At 42.5% G+C, this 13,794-nt stretch overlaps 1 protein-coding gene across 2 annotated transcripts in view; it reads right to left on the reverse strand.

Moving 5' to 3' along the window:
• Positions 1-1,772: 1,772 nt before the first annotated feature.
• The window catches only part of LOC120028763 (transcription factor Dp-2-like), a 50,207-nt gene continuing 38,185 nt past the window's right edge, over positions 1,773-13,794 (reverse strand). The window contains exons 6-12 of one of the 2 annotated variants that reach the window (XM_038973999.1): positions 10,641-10,800; positions 9,335-9,478; positions 7,145-7,213; positions 6,145-6,296; positions 3,346-3,512; positions 3,237-3,264; positions 1,773-2,893 (exon numbers count right to left, since the gene is read on the reverse strand). In XM_038973999.1, the coding sequence (XP_038829927.1) occupies positions 2,740-2,893; positions 3,237-3,264; positions 3,346-3,512; positions 6,145-6,296; positions 7,145-7,213; positions 9,335-9,478; positions 10,641-10,800 (874 nt within the window). In that variant the 3' untranslated portion in view covers positions 1,773-2,739. Of the gene's footprint in view, positions 2,894-3,236; positions 3,265-3,345; positions 3,513-6,144; positions 6,297-7,144; positions 7,214-9,334; positions 9,482-10,640; positions 10,801-13,794 lie in introns of both variants that reach the window. The other variant, XM_038973998.1, reaches the window with a different exon arrangement.

Below are 13,794 nucleotides of genomic sequence, written 5' to 3' on the forward strand. Positions count from 1 at the left end.
GTCCTGGTAATCCGTCTGACCCTGCTGCCTTGTGAATGTTGACCTGTTTAAAGGTCTTACTCACATCGGCTGTGGAGAGCGTGATCAGTCTTCCGGAACAGCTGGTGCTCTCATGCATGTTTCAGTGCCATTTGCCTTGAAGCGAGCATAGTAGTTTAGCTCACCTGGTTACTACATGATTCCATGTGTTATTTCATAGTTTTGATGTCTTCACTGTAGAATAATAATGTTGAAAATGGTAAAAATAAAGAAAAACCCTTTAATGACTAGGTGTTCTAAAACTTTTGACCGGTAGTGTATGTGGTAATTGTGTTGTTTGCTCTATAGCCTGTTAGGCCTATATATCACGGTCGCAAGGCATATGAACTAAGGCAGAGACAATAAGACACAGTGGCAGAATAAATTCAACCACACCTTTGTTTCATCACAAAGCATATTGCATGTAACAAACAGTTACATAACCTACAGCTTGGTCAAGCAAGATAATGTTTCTGACATTTCTGACTACTAAACTATTAATTTAGAACCACTGAGTTACCACAAGTCGCAAAGAAAACAGGAGCTGCCTCCACTATTCCAGCACTATTTCATCATCAAATCACCAATGCTTAGTCAAATGCAGTGACAACTAAAAGATACCAAAAACAATGTAAGCTAAATGTGGCTGTCCATGGTTCTGATTTGTGTGTGCGCGCGCATAAAAAAAGCATGTTGACTCACCCTACTTGTAGAGAAACGCCAATGCCATCCTCTGTTCTTTCATGCTGACGAAATGGTCTATGACTCTGTCATACAGTACACATTTATTTTTTGTTGTCCCAGGCTACCTGGCTAAAATGCTTGCTCGCTAGCCTAACTTCCTTTCATGGGCAACGTTAACTAATTAACATTAGCCTTTTACATCTAGCTACACATTGAACTGTCATCCTCTTATTCCAGGGGCATAATCTATGAATTTATGGTTGGATCATGGATGTTTCTTTTGGCATTCATGAATTCACGCCACTGCTGAGGAGTCTGGCGGGCTAGCGGCAAGTTGCCCAGAGGTTTCCTTTTTGCACTTTCTTCTCATAACCTAGGACTAATTGCACCAATTTTGCAATGTTGGCATCATTCCTCACACTTATTGTGCAAAATTCTTCAACTTGTGATTTTCGTGATGCAGCTGCCCGGGTCCCAGATGCAAGTGTGAAGTTTCTCAATGGGTATATTCAAATAGTCTAAAGTATTTCCTCTCCAGTCTCTATGCCTACTCAATCTGCACTGATGTTTTCACCTATCCCATGATTTCAGATCGATGCAGATGTAGAGGAGACTTTTGAGGTGCACCCATCTCTAAAACATCTCTAAAACAGAAGGCTTTGGCAAGGTTGAGAGGGGATTTCTACACTACAAGGATTAAAGAACTTGTCATAACATTATGTGTACCCACAATTTAGACACTAACCAAACCAACCATTAGACCAAGAGAACATTTTCTAAATCAGTGTTCCTTAATCCTGGTCCTGGGGACCCAAAGGCTGCAAAAAATGTTTTGGGCAGTAGCACCACACCCAATTCCACTAATCAACTCAACATCAAATCTTTGATTAGTAGAATCAGGTGTGTAAGACAAAAATGTGCACCTCTTTGGGTCCCCAGGACCAGGACTAAGAAACACTGTCCTAAATAGAAGGCTTACTGACCCAAGATAATGTGGTGTCCATGAGATAAATACCTCACTTCGAGAAAATACTCCTTGAAAATACAGGTTTAACCAAAATTATGTTTATTTACAGACCCAGGCATTTCTGCAACTACATAGCATAACCTTCTAAAAGAGAGTACACACGTTTCCCCAAGTGGAATGTCCACTGAGTGTAGGGCCTAACGAGCTCAAGGGGTCAAAGGTCATGACAACATATCAAGGACGCATTCAGGAGGGTGCAACGCATTGAACGGAATAGGCCATTACATGTTGGCTCAAGGATTATATTAAAAAAGGCATTGATGAGACAGACTAATAATGGTTCACACTTAAAAGATAACTACATTTACCCAGAATGTACCCTTGTTTCTAGACTAGGTAGAGCTAATACCTGGGCTAAAGGTTGCTGCTGATATCTTTCCACACAGTTGCATCAAGTGGCTAACAGTAAACTGCAAAAAGAATAGAGCAGTATCATAAGTAACGTTTGTTTGTTGTTGCGTTAAAGTTAGAACAGAACGCAAAACCACTAGCCTACGTCAACACGCATACTATTCATATACGTTTGACATGTTTCAATGTAACAAGAAAATAAATATGAAGACATCTTTAATAATCACAAAATATTCAGTCATAGAGTCTTGTGCGTCGAGACAGTGTGAGCGTTTTGATGCATAGCCGCACTGCTCCTAGTGCTTACGTCTAGTAGAAAACACCTACAAAACATTGCACTCCATCTAAAAACAACAAAACCATTTTTCGAGGAGTTGAGATTACGCAGCTATCGCCTCTCTGGGCAGAAAGCGAAACGGAAGTAATTTACAAAAAATAACAACAAGGAAGAAATTAAGAGGAAGACCGAGATATAAATGCTTCTAAAATATCTTATCACAGACCTGAATGATTGGCAGCTTATTTCCTGTATATCTGGCCACATCCCCAGAGAACTTACATTCCCCCTGTGAACAGAATGGGAGACAAGAGTCCTGTCCCAGAGAGGGAGCGGTATGGTGCATCACTGATGCCTGGCTGGCTGTCTGTTTGTCCGTAAATCACTCTGGGGAAGAGGGTTCATCATCATCGTCCTCCTCTTCCTCGTTGAAGGAGCTGGGCGTCTGGCCTCGAGACTCTGAGAGGGCGGCGCTACTGTGGCTGAAGCTCTGCCTTCCATTCAAAGAGGCGGAGTCCAGGTCACCTGGGAAAGAGCTGAACCATGACAACCCACACCACTGGTCAGTCACTTCAGTTCTCAAATTAAAATCAAACATGTCACCTTAAGTAATTTATATTTTATGATCCCTGTGTGGCTTGAGATTTTCTGTTATCAGTAAGGTGTGCAATGACACATTTTGCCACACAAAAACAGGATCACTTCCTGGATACATCCCAAATGACACCATTTTCCCTATATAGTGCACTACTTTTGAACAGAGCCCTCTGTGCCCTGGTCAAAAGTAGTGCACTATATAAAGGAAAAAGGATGTTCCTGTGTGCTAGTGGATTGTGTTCAAATCACGTTTTGATTTAAAAGTTATGAGAGGTAATCTACCTTGTTTGACTGGTGCCTCTTGCTATGCCTGTGGGAGGGGAGATGAGGACAGATTGAAATGGCCTGCACACGCTCACACATGTCAAAAAAGCCATTTTCCCACTCTCACCTATGACGTAGGTCTCCAGAGACCTGGGGATGAGGGACTTGGCAACAACGAGATTGTCTGCGGTGCACTTCCCACTCTCCAGGCCCAGGGACATCCCCATGCGCTTCAGAATCTCTATGTCGTCATGGATCTCAAATGTGTTGTCAAAGTTGAAAAGGTATTCGCATCTACAGTAAGGACGTCAAATGTTCAGACTGCTGCACAGAACCTATGGACTCTAGTCTAGAGTGCATTGTTAAATTGTGCTTAGGCACTTCTACCCCCAAGCCATTAGACTGCTGAACAATTCATAAAAATCTCCACTGGACAATTTACATTGACAACCCCCCCTCTTGTACACTGCTACTACTCGCTGTTTGTTTGTTATCTATGCATAGTCACTTCACCCCCACCTACATGTACAGATTATCTCAACTAGCCTGTACCGCACACTGACTCGGTACCGGTGCCCCCTGTATATAGCCTCGTTATTGTGTTACTTTTTATAATTACTTTTTATTTTTGCCTACTTGGTAAATATTTTCTTCTTGAACTGCACTGTTGGTTAAGGGCTTGTAAGTAAGCATTTCACGGTAAAGTCTACACTTGTTGTATTCGGCGCATGTGGCAAATAAAGTTTGATTTGATTTATTTTACTCTCCATGGTTAAAGTAGGATGTAATAGATGTACGTGCTACACTTAATATCATATATAAAAAAAAAAATTTAATTTAATTATGGTATATTACGCTAATTTCTCTATGGTGGACAGAACGCGTTACTACATTAGACTCAAGTTTTCAACAGAATAACGGGAAATACATATCCTTTTTACCTCAGATTGGTGATGTTAGTATTAAAGTTTATAGTCATCAATCTCTTAAATCACAATGCTTAAAAACAGATCGATATGTTTGCCATTTTCAGACCACGGTGGCTAGGGGGAAAAAATGGGCGCTCCTCCCATAAATGTCTCTGTCTTGACATTAATTCATGGATTTGAGGGTTACGCCATCTTTCAAATGAAAGACAAACCCTTTCGCTATTTAGAAACCGATGTGAGGTGGCGATTCGTAGAAATTATTCCGTCAAAAAAGTGTAGTTTCCTTTTCCGTATTCGCCATCTAACAAAATGATTTCCCCCCGAGAGATATACACTGAGTGTACAAAACATTATCAACACCTACTCTTTCCATGACAGACTGACCAGGTGAATGCTATGATCCCTTATTGATATCACCTGTTAAATCCAGTTCAAATCAATGTAGATGAAGGGGAGGAGACAGGTTAAAGAAGGATTTGCAAGCCTCGAGACAATTGAGACATGGATTGTGTATGTGTGCCATTCAGAGGGTGAATGGGCAAGACAAAATATTCAAGTGCCTTTGAATGGGGTACGGTAGTAGGTGCCAGGCACACCTGTTTGATTGTGTCAAGAACTGCAACGCTGCTGGGTTTTTCACACTCAACAGTTTCCCGTGTGTATTAAGAATGGTCCACCACCCAAAGGACATCCAGACAATTTCACACAAATGTGGGAAGCATTGGAGTCAACATGGGCCAGCATCCCTGTGGAACGCTTTCTACACCTTGTAGAGTCCATGCCCCGATTTAATTGAGACTGTTCTGGGGGGGGGTGCATCGTGTGAGTTTGACCAATTGTGAGTAGACATCGCCTACTAATTGGTTGATGTCATTCTTTTTTACTAAAAAACAAACACATGCCATGTTCACATATGTTGATGCTGGAGATATGAAGCTGATTTTTTCAATTTTAATTTCCCTTCAATGTTTTGTACGTTAGTTGATAAATGGCTAAGACAGGTTGTCATCGATCAACAGATATATGTAGTATATCCAAATTCATTGAAGTTTGTCTGTTAGAAAAGCGTAAACAGTACATGTCACCATGGTTATGGTCCCATTTCCATTGATTTCAATACAATATCGATGTGAGTGATTCATTTGCACGTGCTATTGATTACAGTAACACAGAACAAGCTAATCAATTCCAGTTGAGTGACCGCTTGGTAAATATTGGTGTGTGTGCAGTTTATGAAGGTACTAATTTTGAAAAATACAAGTAATCTGAACACAAGTGTGACATGTGTAGGGAGTAACTTTTATGTATTGGCTCCTGACGAAGGCCGTGAGGCCGATATGTAAAGCTTATTAAAAAGCAGTGATACTATCAAGAGCAGTGTGCGGGTTCCTTTTCTCATTTTATTTAACTGTAACCATGCACCTGCAAAAAAGATAGCTCAGATGTGTGAGTGCCTTTTGAATTATGTATTGGTCTTCAAAATATCACAACTTATTCCAGCATATTGATTATGTATTTGGACATCTAAAACCATAAATAAAAAAATTGGCCATAAAAAAAATAAAAAAACAGGAAGGCAGCAAAAGTATAATTTTCAATCTATGTTTTAGGAATATAAATGGTACTTTTAACATTTTAACAGGATTCTACTTCATCAGGTAAAAACGTGCTATGACATTGATTTTGATGAAATTGTGAAAATATGTTTGTCCTGGCTACCTACAGAGAGTTGGAGGATTACTGTGAGAAAGCAGGTTTGTATTGTAGCCATCTGTATAAATGACATGTAATGATATATTTTAATCATGGTAAAACCTTGTGATCCTACCTGAATTTACTTTCAGCACTGTAGGAGAAATGTTGGCGTTTCAATGATAAAGGCGCAATAAACATGTGTATTATACTATAGTGGCAATTGGAGTAGCAATTCAGTAGTGAGTGACCTAGAGTTGTCTTTGCAATAGGCATTAGGGTGAAGACGTTGCAGTGACACATACTTGTCGCTGGAGATGGAGCAGTCTATGACGGTGCGTACGTCTGTGTTGAGGATGATGAAGGGGAGCTGGATGACAGAGCCGGAAGGGGGAGGGGCCAGGGAGGAAGTCTCGCTGACTTTGTTTCTCTGCACCAGGTTCTTGAATGCGATTTGCTGTTTGAGAAGAGATGAGCAATATTCAGAAACACATCGATTTAGTTTGCATTAATCTTCCTGAACTTTCGAACCCAACTATCCACACAGACACATTGTTACTACAACTACAGCTAATCCTATCGATACACACTCTAAAAACATCTATCCCCACATACACAAACACACATTTTCAATCTCTGAAGGTTGAGAGTGTATGGTTCAAGAGTGGAACTACATCATACGTCACGCATGGGGCAACAAGTCTATCCTGGTCAGGTGATGTGGTCAGGAAAAACGCCTGGCTGTAGCATATCATGGCTAAATCAATGCTAAGTGAAAACCTCAGAGGAATCGGAGCTTAGGTTGAAGCTTAAATCTAGCTTTAGAGTAAGTTACCGTCACCAGGTCAGAGCAGTAGGGAGCCAACACACCAATCAATCAGAGATACAATGAATGAATGAATACTATCCGTGGTGCGGTACATTTAAAGAAAAAGACTGCAAATAACATTTGGTGATCGCCGAGTCCTTCTCTCAGGGAGAAGTAATCAATCAAGAGATCTTCGACCCCTCCCACACTCTCTGGCCTTCTGGGAACTCCACGGGGTCACACAAAGGTTCCCTATCATATGCTAATGAGATGCTAACAAGTTTGGTGTTTTTCAATGGATTTATAGATGGACAGCTGCCTAGCTCATCACTCACGACCAAGGTAACCGACCAAGGTATCCGAAAAGAGATAAGCATGTGCACACCCACGAATGCATTCAAACACACACACACACACACACACACACACACACACACACACACACACACACACACACACACACACACACACACACACACACACACACAGTTCCGTACCTGCAGTATGAGTTCTTCCAGCTGAGTTCTCTTCTGTCTGATCCTCTTCAGGCGTTTCTGTTTCTCCACCTGATTGGGGAAACAGTTTTTTAAGTATTTTAGAAAGGAATGGTGTAACATAACTGTCTAACAGTAATAAAAATAATACATTACATAAAGAATCTCAAAGCATTCCTAGTACAAAACAAACAAGCAATTTAAAAAAGAAACATCGGCTTCAACAGTATCTAGATCAGCATATAGAGTTCTTTTTGAGTGCTTCTTGAAGGCTCCAGATGGTGGCCACGGTCATGACATGGTCTGGAAGTTACTGACTAGATGTAGATGGTCAGCAGGGGTGGTGGTCGGTGTACTGTCTTTGCCCCTCTTCCATCCAAACCCCACTTCACCCCTCGCTCCAACAGAGCCCTACCCATATCAACCACTCAGACTATCGTTATTTAAGTAACTGACCAGTGTAAAGCAAGACAATTACTATTTATATTGTCAGACAGTAGTGATGGCATGCTAAAGTGCTCCTGTCAAAACAGCCCAGCGGTAGGAGTACTCCACTCTGTCTCCCCACTACCCCCCTTTCTCATTGTCACCATCATGCCCAGTCCTCCACCAGAATGGGTCACTTTGTGTGTTTATCGTGACAGATCTATGCTCTGCAGAAAGTTGACACATGATATATAGTGCATTCGGAAATTATTCAGACCCCTTGACTTTTTCCACATTTTGTTACGTTACAGCCTAAATTCTAAAATGGATTCAATAGTCCCCCCCCCCTTCAATCTGACAAAGCAAAATCAGGTTTTTAGAAATGTTAGCAAATTTATTTTATATATAAACTTAAATATAACATCTACATAAGTATTCAGACCCTTTAATCAGTACTGTTTTGAAGCACAGCGATTACAACCTCAAGTCTTCGTGGGTATGACGCTATAAGCTTTGCACACCTGTATTTGGGGAGTTTCTCCCATTCTTCTCTGCAGATCCTCTCAAGCTCTGTCAGGTTGGATGGGGAGCGTAGCTGCACAGCTATTTTCAGGTCTCTCCAGAGATCAGAGAGTTTGATCGGGTTCAAGTCCGGGCTCTAGCTGGGTCACTCAAGGACATTCAGAGACTTGTCCCGAAGCTACTCCTGCATTGTCTTGGCTGTTTGCTTAGGGTCGTTGTCCTGTTGGGAGGTGAACCTTCACCCCAGTGAGGTCCTGAGCGCTATGGAGAAGGTTTTCAAGGATCTCTCAGTACTTTCCTCCATTCATCTTTCCCTCGATCCTGACTAGTCTCCCAGTCCCTGCCGCTGAAAAACATCCCCACAGCATGATGCTGCAACCACCATTCTTAACCGTAGGGATGGTGTCAGGTTTCCGCCAGACGTGACGCTTAGCATTCAGGCCAAAGAGTTCAATCTTGGTTTCATCAGACCAGATAATCTTGTTTCTCATGGGCTGTCATGTACCTTTAACTGAGGAGTGGCTTCCGTCTGGCCACTCTACCATAAAGGCCTGATTGGTGGAGTGTTGCAGAGATGGTTGTCCTCTGGAAGGTTCGAGGATCTCTGGAGCTCTGTCAGAGTGACCATCTGGTTCATGGTCACCTCCCTGACCAAGGCCATTCTCCCCCGATTGCTCAGTTTGGCCGGGTGGCCAGCTCTAGGAAGAGTCTTGGTGGTTCCAAACATCTTCCTTATAAGAATGATGGAGGCCACTGTGTTCTTGGGGAGAAACATCTCAAGGATGATCAATGGAAACAGGATGCATCTGAGTTCAATTTCAAGTCTCATAGCAAAGGGTCTGAATAAATAAATAAGGTAGTTCTGTTTATTTTTAATTAATCTGCAAAAAAGTGGGAAAAAAGTTTGCTTTGTAATTATAGGGCATTGTGTGTATATTGATGAGGAAAACATTTATTTAATCCATGCACTCTAGAAGAGAACTGACACGGTCTTTCATTTTTCCTCCTCTTCTCTTTGTCTGTGCTCCCTTCACCCCATTTATTTCTCTCCGTCTGCCTGTCCCTCTTTTCCTGAGAGGTGACAGTGACAGATGTCATGGAGTGGCTGTCAAGGCTCACTTTCAGCTCCCAGAGAGCTCTGCTGGCTTAAAGTGTGTGTGTGTGTGTGTGTGTGTGTGTGTGTGTGTGTGTGTGTGTGTGTGTGTGTGTGTGTGTGTGTGTGTGTGTGTGTGTGTGTGACATCACCTCCAGGTTTTGACACTCCTGGGCTGAGTTGGTGGGCAGGCCGATCCAGCGGATCTCCTTCTTCTCCTTGGAGATGATGTTCATGGCCATCAACACGTTGAGAGCGTCATAAACACGCCTGCGGATGTTCTTCTGGTCATACACCTGCTGGGGAGGGAGAGGGATAGGGTGAGGAAAGAGAAAAGAAAAGAGATGACATAAGAGGAGAGCAAGGAAACAGATAATAGCAGAGAAGAGGTTATGATTCTAAGCTTGTCTTGAGGGGGTCAAGGGGCATCTCATTAGTAACTGTCCCACGGTGTGTGTGTCCCTGGCCAGGACTACCCGCTACCCCTCCTGCGGCGCACTAACTGCTAGCCCTCATGGTTAATCTGTTTTTAATTAATGATAATGTTTAACATTCCACAGGAAGTAAGCAGATTAGGTCTGGGGCCAAGCTATTTTTAAGGGGTCGTGTCATTATTAATACCGGAAAGTATTCAGCGGTTGGTCCCCTCCCCACTATTAAAACAGCCTCACTTTCAGCTGGACTTCTCCAACACCATGCTTTGGGACGCAAGGGAATCGTTTGCAACATAAACAACATTCCATAGTCTCTACGAGCTCAAATGTGTAATTCAATAATTGCTTATCTTGAACAGTTTATGAATGGAAAAACAAACTTATCTAACAAGAACATTTTGCTGAAGAAAAAAATACAGCGCCGTTTTGCTGTCTCATGTCAAATTGAACGCATTTTATTTGTATTCGCTTTTATTTATTCAGGGTAGCCCAATTGAGACCAGGGTCTCATTCCCAATAGTGCCCTGAGTACAACAATTTTCTCAAAAACAGAAAGAAAAATGTACATAAATGTAAGAATAAAAATAACTAAGAGGCTAGTGTTATCCACTAGCCTGTTGGCCAGATCGGTTTGTTCTTTAGTTATGCATGAAAAGGGACGTTAGAGGCATTGGCTAAAGTATAGTCAGAAATCTGTTCACCTGGCTTGATCCGCTCAACAACCCCCTACAATACTTTATCATTCTACTGGCACAATGGGTTAGATGACCACGGTGCTGGCAACACCAGGGTTGTGTTCATTAGGGCACGCAATGGAAAATATAACTGAAGCCAAGCACTGTTTCTCATTGCACAAGTCCAGGTAGTCCCTCCCCATTTTATTCTGTTTGGTGACTAATGAACACAACCCAGGGTTGTATGTTTGATTCCTGCATGGGCCACATATACTGAATGTGTCACTGTCAACCGTAAGTGGTTTTGGATGAAAGCGCCTGCTAAATTACCATATTATTTACGGACTCACCGAGTCTGTGGCCATGACGGTGGTGGAGTGGGTGAACTCAGCCACCAGTTCGTCGGCCACCTCGTTGTAGGACGTGGTGCCTTTCTTCTGCACCTTCTCACACACCTTCATGGAGAAATGCCTCAGGCCCTTCCCGTTCTTATCGCCCTTCAGTCGCTTGCTGTGGTGGAGGGATCACAGAGAAGCAACCGACACATTAATGACCAGACGGTCACAACATCTAGGATTAGCTGTTACAGAATTTAAATAGTTAATTTGTCACATGCACAGGATACAGTAGGTGTAAACAGTACAGTGAAATGCTTACAAAATATGACACGGAACACACAACATGCGCAAAAGCACACACACAACTCTCAACAGACACGCTACAGCTCCAACTCCACACTTACTTGTCAAATCTAACCTCGCACACAAACAATATAACACTCAATGGACTCAGTGGATCAGACAATACAACGTATACAATAATTCCATACTAATGTAAAACGATGAGTTTCTCTCCAACACTTTCACAAGCAAAAGCACACTTGTGAAAACCATGACACATTAACATAAGCATGAAGGAGCTTGGCATGTATGTGAAGACCATAGTGCACGCTTTGACGCTCTCCTCCAATGTGCCGTCACAGAATCACGTGACATGCGCTCAGACGCACTGCTCGTTGATGCTTCAAATTAGTGTATGGCTTTATACTCAGTACACATTCAGCGCAATTTTGTCGATGTGTACTCATATTTAAAGTGGATTTAGTGTATTTAAAACAATGCTGAAGGGTAATAGCACTATTGGGAATAGACAATAGTAATGGTCTGTGTTCCAAATGGCATCCTATTCCCTATATAGTGCACTACCCCATGAGGATCAAAAGTAGTGCACTATTCAGGGAACATGGTGCCATTTGGGACAGATTCATGGTTGTGGTTGGAGCAACATTTTCTACCCCTACACTCCTAAAGAATTGACTTGGGTTGCATCGAGAACCCCCAGCCCAGACATATTTATATCCTCCCGTGAGACATTTATATCAAATGAGCGCAGACTTGAAGGCTGACTCAATTCTTGAGAATGTGTGTGTCTCTCTCTCTCTCTCAGCGAGTACCAGTGCAGAGTCAATGTCTGGGGACACCGGTTAGTCGAGGTAATATGTACAGTTGAAGTCGGAAGTTTACATACACCTTAGCCAAATACATTTAAACTCAGTTTTTCACAATTCCTGACATTTAATCCTAGTAAACATTCCCTGTCTTAGGTCAGTTAGGATCACCACTTTATTTTAAGAATGTGAAATGTCAATATAATAGTAGAGAGAATGAGATATTTCAGCTTTTATTTCATTCATCACATTCCCAGTTGGTCAGAAGTTTACACACACTCAATTAGTATTTGGTAGCATTGCCTTTAAATTGTTTAACTTGGGTCAAATGTTTTGGGTAGCCTTCCACAAGCTTCCCACAATACGTTGGGTGAATTTTGGCCCATTCCTCCTGACAGAGCTGGTGTAACTGAGTCAGGTTTGTAGGCCACCTTGCTCGCACATGCTTTTTCAGTTCTGCCCAGAAATGTTCTATGGGATTGAGGTCAGGGCTTTGTGATGGCCACTCCAATACCTTGACTTTGTTGTCCTTAAGCCATTTTGCCACAACTTTGGAAGTATGCTTGGGGACATTGTCCATTTGGAAGACCCTTTTGCGACCAAGCTTTAACTTCCAGACTGATGTCTTGATGTTGCTTCAATATATCCACATAATTTTCCTTCCTCGTGATGCCATCTATTTTGTGAAGTGCACCAGTCCCTCCTGCAGCAAAGCATGTCCACAACATGATGCTGCCACCCCCGTGCTTCACGCTTTTTTATGGCGGTTTTGGAGCAGTGGCAACTTCCTTGCTGAGCGGCCTTTCAGGTTATGTCAATATAGGACTCGTTTTACTGTGGATATAGATACTTGTGTACCTGTTTCCTCCAGCATCTTCACAAGGTCCTTTGCTGTTGTTCTGGGATTGATTTGCACTTTTCACACCAAAGTACGTTCATCTCTAGGAGACAGAAAGCGTCTCCTTCCTGAGCGGTATGACGGCTGCGTTGTCCCATGGTGTTAATACTTGCGTACTATTGTTTGTACAGATGAACGTGGTACCTTCAGGCGTTTGGAAATTGGTCCCAAGGATGAACCAGACTTGTGGGGGTCTACAATTTGTTTTCTGAGGTCTTGGCTGATTTCTTTTGATTTTCCCATGATGTCAAGCAAAGAGGCACTGAATTTGAAGGTAGGCCTTGAAATACATCCACAGGTACACCTCCAATTGACTCACACAATTAGCCTATCAGAAGCTTCTAAAGCCATGACAATTTCTGGAATTTTCCAAGCTGTTTAAAGGCACAGTCAACTTAGTGTATGTAAACTTTTGACCCACTAGAATTGTGATAGTGAAATAATGTCTGTAAACAATTGTTGGAAAAATGACTTGTGCCATGCACAAAGTAGATATCCTAAAATACTTGCCAAAACTATAGTTTGTTAACAAGAAATTTGTGGAGTGGTTGAAAAACGAGTTTTAATGACTCCAACCTAAGTGTATGTAAACTTCCGACTTCAACTGTACATGTAGGTAGACTTAGTGACTATGCATAGATAAACAGAGTAGCAGCAGCGTGAAAGAGGGGTCTGGGTAGCCCTTTGACTAGCTGTTCAGGAGTCTTATGGCTTGGGGGTAGAAGCTGTTAAGAAGCCTTTTGGGCCTAAACTTGGCGCTCCGGTACCGCTTGCCGTGCGGTAGCAGAGAGAACAGTCTGAATAGGGTGGCTGGAGTCTGACAAATTTTAGGGCCTTCTTCTTTTCAGCCTGGTGTAGAGGTCCTGGATGGCAGGAAGCTTGGTGATGTACTGGGCCGTACACACTACCCTCTGTAGTGCCTTGCGGTCGGAGGCGGAGCAGTTGCCATACCAGGCGGTGATGCAACCAGTCAGGATGCTCTCGATGGTGCAGCTGTAGAACTTTGAGGATCTGAGGATCCATGCCGAATCTTTTCAGTCTCCTGAGGGGGAATAGGCATTGTCGTGCCCTCTTCACGACTTATCTTGGTATGTTTGGACCATGATAGTTTGTTGGTGATGTGGACACCAAGGAACTTGAAGCTCTCAACCTGCTCAAC

The sequence above is a fragment of the Salvelinus namaycush genome, chromosome 34 (genome assembly GCF_016432855.1).
Source record: "Salvelinus namaycush isolate Seneca chromosome 34, SaNama_1.0, whole genome shotgun sequence".
NCBI classification, from domain to species: Eukaryota; Metazoa; Chordata; class Actinopteri; order Salmoniformes; family Salmonidae; genus Salvelinus; species Salvelinus namaycush.